Source organism: Mytilus trossulus, unplaced genomic scaffold (assembly GCF_036588685.1).
Source record: "Mytilus trossulus isolate FHL-02 unplaced genomic scaffold, PNRI_Mtr1.1.1.hap1 h1tg000085l___fragment_1__unscaffolded, whole genome shotgun sequence".
Classification (NCBI taxonomy): Eukaryota; Metazoa; Mollusca; class Bivalvia; order Mytilida; family Mytilidae; genus Mytilus; species Mytilus trossulus.
In genome coordinates, this window is record NW_026963295.1 from 617,000 (window position 1) to 632,634 (window position 15,635).

Consider the following 15,635-nt stretch of genomic DNA (forward strand, 5'->3'; position numbering starts at 1 on the left):
TGAATCCATAAACGACGACGAACGTTGTCCAGCTTCAATTATAGTGATTTCTTTCAAAATTCCACGTCTAAAATCAATCAATTCCCAATTATCGGAACCGTTTTCACGAGCTAAGTGTTGTCGTATTTCTGACGGAAGCTTGTTTAGTATTATCGGAATAAGTAATGCACCATACGATTCTCCGGAGCGGCCTAACGATTCAAGACCTCTTATATATGCCTCTAACTTGTCGTAATAAACACGTAGACTGAGTAGGTTGTTTTGTGGTGCTCTAAGTTCTAGCATAGCTTTCATATAAGCATTTGTAATCTTATGCGATTGTCCGTAACGCTCCTTTAAAAGTTTAATAGCTTCCATGTAATTTGAGTTTGTGAGCGGTAATCCGTCAATAGTTCTTGCAGCATCATTAACACGCTGGGATTTTAAATAACTAAATTTCTGTACGTCTGTGAGTGTTACATTGTAATGGACGGAAGATTCAAAAGAGTCCCAAAATGTTTGCCAAGTCAGAATTTCTCCGTTAAACATGGGTAGTGTAAGTTTCGGCAAATGGTGATTTTGGTTGCTAGGTTGCTGAACGGGATACATTTGTGTTGTGTACGGAACAGAACTGTGTTGATTAATGTTTTCAAAAGTGTGAGAAGGTAATGCGTGATCATGCGGTGGGATATCATTATCAGTACATAATTTGTTTGCGAATGTTTTCCGTAAATGTCGTATTTTGGTGTTCAAAAAGAATTTGTACTCATCTGCATTTAGAATTTCTTCCTCGATGTTCTCATCCTTTAAATAATTCATAATATCTTCGTCCAATGCACTAATAATTTTCTGTTTTTGAATTAATGTTTCTAAAAGTTAAGCACTTTCTTCATTGTCCAAGTTTGAATCATCTTCCGTTCTCCGTAAAAGTCTCTTTACTGCACTTTTGTGACCATCTCTGACTGCTTTTAGCTTGCTGTCCAAATGTGTGAAATAAACTAAATAAGTCGTATAGGTACTTTGCGTTGTGTTTACTTTGCGTATAATATTTACAATCAGTTGGAAAGCAGGTCACGGTTTGACCCCAAGTTTATCAGCAACAATAGAGTCACGTGACCGTGAAAATTCAGTAAAAAAACGGATAAGACAAACCTCATTTTAACTCACTGAATACTATTGTCGTAATAAAAACTTATTGACCTAACTAATCTTGAGTATCCATAGTTTATTCTCATCAAAGCTCACACATCAAATCAAAGTCCTTTATTCTTTATTTTATCTGCAAACTTGGAGTTTGGGTGAAAATTGTCAAGTCTCCTGAACGAAAAATCTAAATATTTACGAGGAAACTAAAAATGATGGGCTGAATTTAAATTTCATAAAGCATCTAATTGAGACAAACACTCGATATGAATATCTCGGCAATAGAATGTTGGATACGCAAACGTCAAATTGATTTCAAACTGAAGCGGTGGTTTTTATGCCGATTTGTGCAAGTGGTTATCTCCCCTTAATATCACCAGTCAAAAAAAAAACAAAACAGCAAAATGCATAAAAATTAAAAAAGGAGTTTACTTTACAAAAATCAGAAAAAAATAAACGAAACTCGATTTATAACTATGTTATGATAATATAAAGAAGAGATACTTCCCCCTATTTTTTTTAGAGAAGGACTAAATGTAAATATAAAAAGACAAAATATTACTGCAGTAAAAAAAATTAAAAAAATCAGAAATCTGGATAATGACACCTACATGTAAAATTAAAAACCTAGCTATATTGAAAGAAATTAGATCTGGCAGATGAAATATACTACATGTAATTTTTATATGTGGGATCATTCCTAGCAGAATTTTTTTAAACACTTCTGATTATACTTAAGGTAGATCATAAGTAAATATTTTTTGAGACAGAATTTTCTTATTTTTAGCCAGAATGAAGATTTTAATATGGTTTTTTCAAAAATATAATAAAAAGGAGGGGTCACCGTGCTATTTTTCAAGCTATGAGTCGTTAAAAATTGCCTAAATTTGGATAGATTGTTCATGGAAAAACACATTTGTGTGCATAAAAAAAAATCTATGAGATAGAATTTTGAAATAAATTGTGAAAAGATAGGTTTTGTAATATGTTTTAAGAAAATAAAAAGAAAAAATGGTGTCAACGAACTTGTTTTCTTGCTACAAGTAAAAAGAAAAAAATTCCCTATCTGTCCAGTATATTTTTTGTACTAAAAGAGTTATCTACCCTTAAATGGCTCGTTTGAAAAAAATGATTATAAAATCAAAAAAATTGATATTAATATGAATATTTTGGATTATACAATAAATTGCCAAGTTTTCTTTATATCATTAAACAGTATAACCATTAAATTGCAAATCTGTCTTCAAATTTGCAGATTTAGGCAAATAACTAGACCGATTTTTTACTGTGATTGTTCAATCCAAGATGGCGGTATACCATGCATCTACCTTAATGCAATAAAACATATAGTTTATACAATTTCAATAATCATTCTGAAAATTGATATAATTATTAAATAAATACTGATCATATATATTTTATATTCTATAAAGTGTGACAACAAATTTCTTCAAATTAAAAAAGCCTTTAACTCAAGCCTATGTTTCTTAGTTGAACAGTAAAATACAAAAAAGGGATTTATAAGATTTATTCCAAAAATATTGACAGAAATTCTGTAAAAAAAATATGCTTTAAATTATAAGTGAAAGTGACACAATTTTGAATTTCAGAATCATTATTATTGTAAAATTAACCTATTAGATTAGCTTACACAGTAGCCCTTTGTCTTATTTCTCAGGGTATTTTATAGATTATGAAAGTAAACTTTGTGGAAAAAAATGGGGCTTCTTCTCTTGAACAGGTTGCTGTATCAGCTTCTTTAAATAATTACATATTTATAAACAAAGTATTGTGTATATTCTCTACCTGAATACTAGTAATAGGAAATGAAATGAAACTGGTGGGACAAATTTTGTGCATTTTACTTCAATAATGATCAAAGATGCTTAAATTGGACAAGAATTTGCCATTTGAATAAATTCAATTTTGTAATAACACATCTCTATGAATAAACTTCTTGTTTGGCTGACTTGGCTTGATAAGCTAGTTTTTGCTCTTAATACAATAAAATTGAGAATTGAAATATAGCTTTCTAAGTAAAGAGATAATTATGTAAGCAAGATTTTATTAACTGACCTTCATTTTCTTTTTTCATATGTTTTTTCCTACAGAATTTTCTTTGCAATGCATTTTCTATTGCTATTTTTGTGCTTTTGTCCATCCATATAGTAGGCTATCAATAATTTGTCACTCAGATCTGTCAAAATTTTCCAAGACGTTTAGCTTTAAACGCAATAAAGAAGATCTTTGTTTGTTGTTTCACTTTTCCAATGTGTAAATTTTTACCATGCACATGACCCTGACACATATTTTGTTATAAACGTTACATGACGTATGTTGAGAAAAGAAAACAATGTCACCGTCAATTTGTGTAGGGGATCAACAGGGGTTTTTGTTACTTTAAAATACCAGTCTCGTATGGAATTGTGAAAATCCACAACTGTTAATCAAAATTTCATTCATGTCTTTAATAAAATCAGTATTTTAGAGCACTTTGAAACAGGTACAATGAAAAAAGCTAAACTTTACTGTTTTGAAGTAGAAACGTAGCTAAATCCAGATAAAAATTGACACTGCTGGTGGTCACTAAAATTGATGTAAAAAAGTAAAAAATGATGGCTTCAAAACAGTGTATAAATTTGAAATAGGTTTCCCGGTTTCATTTAAGATTCTAACCGTTCTTTTCTGTATTTGGATACGCAAACGTCAAATTAGGAAAAATCTTTTTTTATAACGGACAGGATAAAGGAATAGCAATAACAAGCTATTTTGTATAATATTTGTATGTCGTAAAGAAATGATATTGGTCACAAAACCTACAAATTAAAAAATTCAATTGTAATAAAAGCATGACAAGTTGCAAAAAATACTTTAAACGTCAATCTTTTAGCCGATTGATTTGGCGGACTTTTTGACGTTACGGACGACTGTAGCGCCACCTAATTAATCCCCCCTGCTATTGTTGCTGATAAAGCTTGACGACAACGGATGTTTCCAAGGACTTGCTTTCCAACTGCAATGGCGAAGCCCATACAAGGTGTAAGAAACGTCACAAACATGTGAACGTAAATACAGGAAACGTAACGTTATAACTTCGAACTATTCTCAACAATAATATTTAACGACCTGCTATGCTGCATAGGTTTTGTTGATGGTGGTTGACATACATTCATTAATTCAATCATTGTACATGTAGACTACTAGTTTTTAAAATCTTCATTTGATGTTGGATGGATAGTTGTCTTATTTCAATCATATCCCATGTGTGACTCTCCTTGTTATTTTACTACACATACATGTACATCGTCAATATACATAGTACACTCAACACCAAGCAGATTTGAAGTATTAAATAAATCTGGCATGTAATGGAATTAAAAAAAAGATTTTCAATGATTTTTTTTTTTATGTTAAAATATAGAAATAAAACAATTTAACCCAGGTATCACATGATCATCTATCAAGTCACTATCAAAGTTCCCTACACACAAAGCGTAGCTTTCACATGTTGGTATAACAGATTGAATGTTAATGATCCCATGAAACATTGTTGGTATATCCTCCATAAATGATATTCAGAGGAACATTCTGGTCAAAAGTGGCATTCAGTTGTACCGATACACTTGTATTTCTATTTCTATTTGAAGGCATGCCATATATATATATATAAGTCCAAATGATTAGTGCATGAATGGTCAACTGCTGTTGGCACACAACTGCTTAGACTTTTTTGGGGACTTGAATCCTTGTGCCTAGACTTTTCTTCTTAGCATTCACCAGTTTGAGCATTTTGGAAAATACTGAAAAAAGGTGTAATAAAGTTACATGTGGCAATAATAATACAATACCATATGGCTTAAACAATTCCAATATCAAATATGTCCTTAACAATAGCAATACTACCTCAAGATCTTTGCTCTTACATTTATATTTGCAAAATTTATGTTAGATTTCTATGGGTTTATTCAAATTTAGGATTAATTTATATTTGTAGCAATGTTTCTACTGTTTTAAAATAAAATATTTTGCAATATTGTAGGATCAAAAGATGTCGCAAACAAAACAAAATCAAAAATAACAATAAAAGGAATAAATGTTAGATATTTTGGATAACAGAATATCCTTTATATATAATATATATAAACCTCTAACTGGACTTGACTGAAGTAGTTATGAGCAGTTCGGTCTACAAAAGATAAAGCTCAGGTACATTTGTAATGCACAGGTTTAAAAAAATTATGACGTCTTGCTATTTTAATTATTTGCTTTGACACCGTTGCAGGAAAAAATCTTGCAAGGCTACTTTGATTTTTGCTTTGACACCGTTGCAAGAAAACATCTTTCATTTTTTGATTTGAAGTTGTTGCAGGAAAACATTATTTAGCCTAGCAAAATGCCAGATAGAGAAGGGGGTTAATAATAATAACATGCATAATAAAGGGGGGGGGGGGGGGGGGGCAGTGATTTATAATGAAGACAAAAACAGCACTACCTATACATCATTAAAGGCATTAAAGAAGATGACCTGTGTTGGTGTATTATTTTGATGTCAGTAAAAATGTACATTCATCATTCATTTGTACAGTTGTACACAATGTACTTTCACAATATCATGATGCTGGTTAACATTGGGCTGAACATTTGAAAAGATTACCATCCATGCATTGTCCCTTTCCACATCGGCAAAGGCAAATCTATAGAGTTTTCTATGGAACATGGCTAGTTAAAATTTATGTAAAACTATTTCAAAACACATGGTTTAACAATTTCACTTCAGCATATTAACAGGAAGGAAGTATCAGATTATTATGACAACTGGATCCCCTCCCAATTTAGGCCTGGTAAATTGCGATTCATCTGAGAACCACATTGATTTTTAAAGACAAAAAAGTATCACAATTCCCTTATTTAGCGGTTTGAGATTTCTTCAATACACTTTATCACCAATGTTTTACGTTTGTAAACATGTTTGAACATTAATCTAGGCCAATTGAAAAACTTTATTCATTTTTCTCAAGCCACCCGCATTTTCGCTCCAGAACGCTATTTTTGTTGTAATCAACTCAAAGAAACGTAAAAAAATAGGAAAACTAATGCACCAATCACTACAAAATTTACTCAATACACGAAGAAATCATATATCTATCAGAAAATGTAAATTTTATCACTCATCTCCGTTTTTTTAGAAAGGAGTATAAAAATAGAAAATGATGATAGTAACGCCCAATAGGCGGGATAGGGTGAGGTCACTTCGGTCAATATGCAAATTAATTCTATGGAGCCGTGTATTCTTACTACGATCGTAAAAGTTATTAATTACACCAGAACCATTTTAAACTTCTTATTTCAAGCATAAAATTTGATAGATATGGATTGTAATACTTACATATCGGGTGTCAATTTGTTAAGGTGATGCAAATGTCCGCCATTAACCAAGGCACATTGAGCATTTTCCAGATGCATCACGGGTAATCACACAAAATCTCGCGCTGCATAAGACATTATACTACAGTCTATGCAAAATTTCACGAGATTCCAATCCTTCTTACTATAAAAATCCTTGATATAACATAGTAGCGAGCTAGATCATAACAATGGCAAGTATTTCAGCATTTATTGGGTAGAACACAAATCTAGGGTGCTCGCATAATATGCAGCTTAACTGCATAAAAATGCACAATTACTTAGAATAGCACATGCAATATACAGATTACATTAAATTTCTACATATTATACACAAGGAACATAAAAATAGATCGTGATACGATAATATAGCAAAATGAACCACTTCTCCCCACTTCTCCCTGATGTCTTCCCACTTCTCCCTGCCATTCTCAAAAAGAGAAGTCATTTCTCCCTGAAATTCTGGAGTAGTGTGAGCCCTTCCATAGAGTTGCTTTTTCCATGGAATTCAATGAAAATATTTCCATCATTTTTATTTAAAATGAAATGCTCAAATTAACCTTTTGGCAATATACCCTGTTTAACCGTATCTGTAATAATGAAGGTAAAACTAGAGGCTCTAAAGAGCATGTGTCACTCACTTTGGTATATGTGCATATTGAACAAAAGAACAATGGATTAATGACAAAATTGTGTTTTGGTGATGGTGATGTGTTTGTAGATCTTACTTTACTGAACATTCCTGCTACTAACAATTATCTATATCTATAATGAACTTGGCCCATTAATTAGTTACAGATCTTAGTGATTAGTACAGCAAATAAGGAGGGTCTAGAGTTATCCTTCTCTTAAGAGGTGGTCAATCATGATTTGAAAGAAAAATAGAAGGTAGACTTTCTTTTGCTGTTGAAATTTTGCCAAACATTCTAAATAAATACAATAGACCTTCAATTTTATCATATCATTTGGTACTTTCACAAAAATAATTTTTTCAACCATTACATAGAATTATTGAACATTTTCATGGGTACATAGTTATTGGAAATTTTAAGTAATAATATATATGGCCCAGACAGGACAAGTTAGAAACAGAATTACTAGGGTTTACTACAGAATAAGAAATTGGATTACTCAGAGCGGAAGTGATTTACTCTTTTACCTCATGAATAAATGTCTAGCTGAGATGAGGATTATTTCCCTTACCAAATGATCAAATGCATTTGCTGTTCCAGCTGGCTGTGAGGGTCTATGTGGCTGCTGAGAACTATACTGATGCGAGGGAGGATGCTGTTGTTGTCCATAACTCTGTGGCTGACCAGTTGGTTGACCATAGCCACCTGGTTGTGATGTTGGCTGACCATAGCTACCAGGTTGTAATGTTGGCGGACCATAGCTACCAGGTTGTGACGTTGGCAGACCATAGCTACCAGGTTGTGGTGAGGGTGAACCATACCCACTCTGCTGATGTGGAGGTGGGGCACAGTATGATCCTCCGGAAGGGGATGGGGCAGAGGCTCCATAGGATTGTACTGACTGTGGATAACCTTGGTAATAACCAGGTGTTGGTTTCTGTGGAGGTGGATTTAATCCTCCTTGTGGCTTTGGGCGACCATATACACTTTGATGAGGATTGTTGTACCCAGGAGCAGATCTATAGGCAGGTGTAGAACTCTGAAAATAAACCATCTCACATAATTAGACATGCTGGACCCCAATTACTACTTTTTTAAAACCCTTTCAGAATCCTCTGGTTTGATTGGATTATTTTTTTTTATAATTTTTTTTTAATATATTATATATACTTTATTGAAAAGCACTTTAGACCCATATGGGCCAATGGCTTAAAACAGTATACATGATATACATATATTAAACAATGAAAATAAACAATGCAGACACTTTGAACTATAATCCTTGTCCTTCTTTAAATCAATATATATATATATATACGACTCGTCTAAACATCAACCCAACAATCTTAGATGCTTTCGCAAATTTTTTGTTCTTCCCTCGCCGGGATTCAAACCCATGCTACTGAGATATCGCGACACCAAATCGGCTGCACTGTAGCCATCCCCCTAGACCACACAACCACCTGGGCTTCATAAAATGAAGCTTTCAGTGGCCGGGTGTTACCTTTCCTCGTCAATTTTAATCTAGCATCGTACTTCAGTACATGATATGTAACAAAGAGGCTGCTGGCTTCCTTGTTACAGGGTCATAATTTTATACATACAATCATTAGAAAAACATTGAGATCAGCTAGAAAAGCTTAAGACGTAAACTTAGCTCTGCCACTGAACTAATACCAAACTCACAGTAAGATTTTCTAATTTAATTCCAAACCAAAATCACATACAATGGTAAATGTCTATATAATATGACTCCTACTGTAATAATATAATTCTATCGATGTTACTATCCTACTCTCTTCTTACTTATTGAATTAACAACATATATACTTTTGAGTAAACGAATTCACTCTAGATAATTAGTACAAATTCATAATTACAATTATGTCAACTAATAATACTGATGCTAATGAGAATGTCCAATTAATTACATTACACATAATTAACTCAACTTGATCTTGTCACGTGATGATTTCTCTAAATTTATGACACCACAAATAATTAGAACTAGTCCAAATCTATACAAAATGCTGAAGGTCAAAATAACTCAAAATGCTCCTATGACAGATATATAAGGCATGGAGATGTTATTTCTTCACTCGCTGGGATTCGAAAAAAAATTGTGAAAGCAAATTTACAGATCTAACATTGTTGGGCTGATGTTTAGACGAATTTTATAAACAGAATGAATTGTCAGCCTTGTATCACCATCATTGTTGGTGATCCAATGGATCAAATCTGTTGTAGAGTCGTCATTGGTTCAGACGTACTTATAATATAATTATTTCTGTGACTGCATCTTGCATTAATTTGTAGGTTCCTTTACAATAGATAATTTAGCTGATCTGTTACAATTCCATCTTCATGCCTTATATATCATGTACTGTGTTACGAAGCTAGATTAAAACTGAAAAGGAAAGGTCAAGGAAAGGTAACACCCGGCCACCTAAAGCTCTTTTTTAAGAGCCTAGGTGGTCGATTAGCGCGTTGGGCACAGTGCAGGCGATTTGGTGCCACAATATCTCCATCAGTAGCATGAGTTTGAAACCTGGCAAGGAAAGAACAAAATTTGTGAAAGCAAATTTACAGATCTGACATTGTTGGGCTGATGTTTAGAAAAGAGATTCAAATTATATGAAGGACTCCATGCCCTCAGTCTTAGTGACTTTATAAAAAAGCAGCCTAATTGTAAGTGTCCTGTTTTGTTTCAGGATTGATGATATGTTTTAATTTATCTATATCATTTAAGTAATTATATTTATTTTCATTTAAAAATTCTTTTCTTAATTGTTCATTTGTTTTACATTTAAAAAAAAATGAAACTCATCATCTAGTACATCACAATGTGTACATAGTCTTAAACCTCTGGGAATTTTCCCGTATCTACCAGTTTCTATTAATAAACGATGGTCACTTATTCGCAATTTACAAATTAGTTGTCTATGTTCAAAGTTTTGAGAAAGTAGGTATGGTTCAAAGTTATAGCTTTTTTTATTTTTTTTTAAAAGTTGGAGTTTACTATTCTCCTGTAAATTTAATATCTTATCATTATATAAATTTTCATAAGAGTTTTGAATTCTAAATTTTGTTTGTATATTAGCCTATTATTTTTATCCTTATTTTGGTTTACAATTTCTAAATCATTTTGACTTCTGACATGATTAACATAGGAGTACCAAGAATAAATACCTGCATTATGTAAAGTTTTTGCCAAATTTAGTGTTTCTTTTAGTAGGGGCTAGATTTTACCCTTAAAAGTCTATCATGAAAAAGGAAGAGTTTGTCTTTTTATAAAGCAATCAAATGGGTAGTTGCCTAATTCAGATCGAGCAGCTATATAACAAGAGGCATTTTCACACATCTAAAAAATTTGAAGGTTGAACTTTCATTGGCTGATGTTATTCCAATCAGAACAGAGAGAAAATTGAAAAGATGTCAGACACTTGTAAGAAAAGCTTGGACACAGGATCTGTATTTTGGATAATGATAGAATAAAGATAAGACATATGTAAGATTAAATGTACTGATGCTGTGATTGAAAATATTATGGATAATTGATTGGTGATTGCTTTAAGCAACTCCAGCAGAAAACAATATGAATGCATTGCAGATTTATAGTTACATTAATTGACGTAAGGTTTACCTGATACTGAGGTTGTGGAGGGCCATAATTTGAAGGCATGACAGTTTGAGGGGGCTGTGGTGCTCCATATGAGGTCACAGGAGGGGGTCCATATCCAGCTACTGGTGGAGGTCCAACAACCTGAAAATATTTTAATGGCTCTTTTTTCAAATATATTCAATACACAATTTTACACCCATTTTGGTCAAAATATCAATTAACAAGTTGTCCCTCAAGTTTAATAATATTTTTTTTATTCTTTGTTTAAAATCAAAATTGAAATATATTTACATGTGATTAATAAAATTACCGGTACCAATTTTCTTGCACCAGATGCGCATTTCGACAATACATGTCTCTTCAGTGATGCTCGTGGCCAAAATATTTGAAATCCAAAGCTTATATAAACTGATCATAGATACCAGGATTGAATTTTTTTTCATCTACAAAAGACTCACCAGTGACTCTCAAATCAAAACTAGAGGCTCTTAAGAGCCTGTGTCGCTCACCTTGGTCTATGTGAATATTAAACAAAGGACACAGATGGATTCATGACAAAATTGTGTTTTGGTGATAGTGATGTGTTTGTAGATCTTACTTTACTGAACATTCTTGCTTCTTACAATTATCTCAATTTATAATGAACTTGGCCCATTAGTTACAGAGGAAAATGTTTTGTTACAATTTACAAAAATTTACAAAATTTACAAAAATTTACAGAATTTACAAAAATTTACAGAATTTACAAAAATTTACAGAATTTACAAAAATTTACAGAATTTACAAAAATTTACAAAATTTACAAATATTTACAAAAATTTACAAAATTTACAAAATTATTAAAAATTGACTTTATAGGGCAATAATAACTCCTAAAGGGGTCAACTGACCTTTTTGGTCATGTTGACTTATTTGTGGATCTTACTTTGCTGAACATTATTGCTGTTCACAGTTTATCTCTATCTATAACCAGATGCTCCGCAGGGCGCAGCTTTATACGACCGCAGAGGTTAAATCCTGAACAGTTGGGGCTAGTATGGACACAACATTCAAACTGGATACAGCTCTGAATTTGGATTGTGATTAAATAGTTGACACAGCATCGATTTCTGACACAGAATGAATGTGGTTTAATGAACTTAAAATGTTTTTTTTTTGCTTTTGAGCAATTCAGTATGCTGTTGAATATTAATCCTTTGATATTTGAAGAAATTTTCTTTTTCATTTATGAAATCTGAAATGAGAAAAATTGCACCCCCACCCCAATTTTTTTTCACATCCCCGTTTCCCTTATTCCAAAATAAGGGATCTAAATTCAAATTTCTTATGATGTTTTCAACAATAACTACTCATTTAAATACATCATAAAATATACATGATTTAAATTAATTTAACTACTATTCTGGACAAAGAAAGATAACTCCAAAGCAACATTTTATATTGGCAAATTTCCAATGAAGTTCATTAACCTAAAGTTTTTGGCAAATTTCCAATATACATAATTTAAGAGCAGTTAAGGTGAGATATTAAAATGAGTTTCAATTACCAACCTTACACTGCTTTTAAATTATGTTTTGTACTTAAGTAATTGTCCATAATTTAACCTGGAAACCCTTTCCCCCCCTTTTTTGCACCTTAGTCCTTAACAGTTTGAGCCATAACTCCCAAAGACAATTTTTACCATCCCTTTGTGGTATTCCAATATCATCAAGAGGCTGTCACAACGACAGCAAACCGGATTTATTAATATTTTTTTGTTTCGTGGCAATATCACAAGAACCATTACTGATGAATGGTGAAAGTGAAAATCGTCAATATCAAATTTGACCTCCATTTTGTCATCAGTATCAACATCTTAAAATTTGAAAAGCTTAGATTAAATGGTTCATGAGTAAATGCAACAAAGTGAATTTAAACGCCATTTCACAATCTTTCAAGAACCATAACTCCTGAACGGTAAAAGTCATAATCGTCATTATTGAACTTGACCTCTAATTTGGCATCAGTAACAACATATTAAAATTTGGGAAGCTTTGGTAAAACAGTTCATGCGTAAATGCATGGACATGACTGGAAACTCCATTTTTCAATCTTTCAAGAACCATAACTCCTGAACGGTAAAAATCAAAAATCGCTTTTATTGAAATTGACATCCATTTTGTCATCAGTAACAACATATTAAAATTTGGGAAGCTTAGGTAGAATGGTTCATGCGTAAATGCACGGACACGACTGAAAACTACATTTTCCAATCTTTCAAGAACAATAACTCCTGAACGGTAAAAGTCAAAATCGCCATTATTGAACTTGACCTTCATTAAGTTGTCAGTAACAACATATTAAAATTTTAAAAGCTTTGGTTGAACGGTTCATGAGTTAATGCACGGACAACATTTGATTGCCGCCCGCCCGCCCGCCCCACCGCCGTACATCCCCAAGTCAATAACCGACATTTTTGTCACAAAAATCCGGTTAAAAATGTTGGAAGCTTTGGTAGAACAGTTCATGCGTAAATGCACGAATACGACTGGAAACTCCATTTTTCAATCTTTCAAGAACCATAACTCCTGAACGGTAAAAGTCAAAATATTCATTATTGAACTTGACCTCTATTTTGTCAACAGTAACAACATATAAAAATTTCAAAAGCTTTGGTTGAATGGTTCATGAGAAAAGGCACGGACACGACTGGAAACACCATTTTTCAATCTTTCAAGAACCACAACTCCTGAACGGTAAAAGTCAAAATCGCCATTTTTGAACTTGACCTCCATTTTGTCATCAGTAACAACATATAAAAATGTTGGAAGCTTTGGTAGAAAAGTTCATGCGTAAATGCACGGACACGACTGGAAACTCCATTTTTCAATCTTTCAAGAACCATAACTCCTGAACGGTAAAAGTCAAAATCGCCATTCTTGAACTTGACCTTCATTGTAAGTAACAACATATTAAAATTTTAAAAGCTTTGGTTGAACGGTTCATGAGTTAATGCACGGACAACATTTGATTGCCGCCCGCTCGACCATCCGGCCGCCCGCCGTACATCCCCAAATCAATAACCGACATTTTTGTCACAAAAATCCGGTTAAAAATCTAAATACATGGTTAGATTCATCATATCAAAGAACCCCAAGAATTCAATTTTTGATGAAATCAAATAAAGTTCAGTTTTGGACCCTTTATGCGAACCAATTTGATAACAGGTCCTAAATATTAAAAATCTAAATGCATGGTTGGATTCAGCATATTGAAGAACCCCATATATTGATTTTTTTGTTGAAATCAAACAAAGTTTAATTTTGGACCCCGATTTGGACCAACTTGAAAACTGGGTCCATAATCAAAAAACTAAGTACATGTTTAGATTCAGCATATCAAAGAACCCCAAGAATTCAATTTTTGTTAAAATCTAACTAAGTTTAATTTTGGACCCTTTTGACCTTAATGTAAACCTTTTTGAAAACGGGACCAAAAATTAAGATTCTAAATACACGGTTAGATTCGGCATATCAAAGAACCCAAATTATTCAATTTTTGATGAAATCAAACAAAGTTTAATTTTGGCCCCTTATAGCCCCTAATTTGTTGGGACCAAAACTCCCAATCCCAACCTTCCTTTTATGGTCATAAACCTTGTGTTTAAATTTCACAGATTTCTTTTTTGCTTATACTAATGTTATTGTGCAAAAGCAAGAAAAATGCTTATTTGGACCCTTTTTGACCCCTAATTCTTAAACTGTTGGGACCACAACTCCCAACATCAATCCCAACCTTCCTTTTGTGGTCATAGACCTAATGTTAAAAGGAGTAGGTCCGGTAAGGGCCGATTTTGGCCTGAAATTTCAAGTTCATCTAACGAAAGTTTTTGGAAACTTTTTATAAACACTTGAGTGTCTATTTCAATTGATTCGATTAGTTTATGTGAAAGATTTTAACTGATTTAGTCATTAAAAACGCTCTGATTCAAGCTTAAATATGAAAAATCTATCAAATATTCCAAAAAACGCCGCTTTTCAGATGTTTTTTGTCAAAAATGAATGTGGCCGCATCCGTGTTCATCCTCAACCTTTATATATGTTTTGTATTATCATCAAATACAACTTACATTTCAATATAAAATAATTATGAATGAACACGAATGCGGCCACTTTCATTTTAGACGGAAACCGTCTAAAAAATGACCAAAATGGTAAGATTTTGAAGATTACAGTAATTTAGCACGACTTAATGATGCTAAAACGCGATATTTGTGCATTGTATCGTCAAGAACAGCTCATATTTATGTAACAGAAGCATTTTACTTTCCAAAATATAGCTTAAAGATTACATTTTCACAATTTTCTAAAACTGCTATATTTTGGGGCCAAAAAGGGGTCTTAGTGAACCTACTCCTTTCATTGATTACTATTTACTTATACTAAAGTTATTGTGCGAAAACCAAGAATAATGCTTATTTGGGCCCTTTTTTGGCCCCTAATTCCTATACTGTTTAGACCAACACTCCAAAAATATATCCCAACCTTTCTTTTGTGGCAATAAACCTTGTGTCAAAATTTCATAGATTTCTATTAACTTAAACTAAAGTTGTAGGGCGAAAACCAAGAAAATGCTTATTTGGCCCATTTTTTTGCCCCTAATTCCGAATCTGTTGGGACAAAAACTTCCAAAATAAATCCCAACCTTCCTTTTTGTGGTCATAAACCTGTTGTTTAACATAGATTTCTATAGACTTATACTAAAGTTACAGTGCGAAAACCAAAAGTATTCAGACGCCGACGCTGCCGCCGACGACGACGACGACAACGACGACGCAGACGACGACGCCAACGTGATACCAATATACGACCAAAACA

General features: G+C 32.8%; 1 protein-coding gene across 1 annotated transcript in view; it reads right to left on the reverse strand.

Annotated features, from left to right (window-relative positions):
* Positions 1-7,680: 7,680 nt before the first annotated feature.
* Positions 7,681-15,635, reverse strand: part of LOC134699819 (protein tfg-1-like) — a 48,148-nt gene continuing 40,193 nt past the window's right edge. The window contains exons 6-7 of the mRNA XM_063561232.1: positions 10,801-10,920; positions 7,681-8,196 (exon numbers count right to left, since the gene is read on the reverse strand). Coding sequence (XP_063417302.1) covers positions 7,681-8,196; positions 10,801-10,920 — 636 coding nt within the window. The remainder of the gene's footprint in view (positions 8,197-10,800; positions 10,921-15,635) is intronic.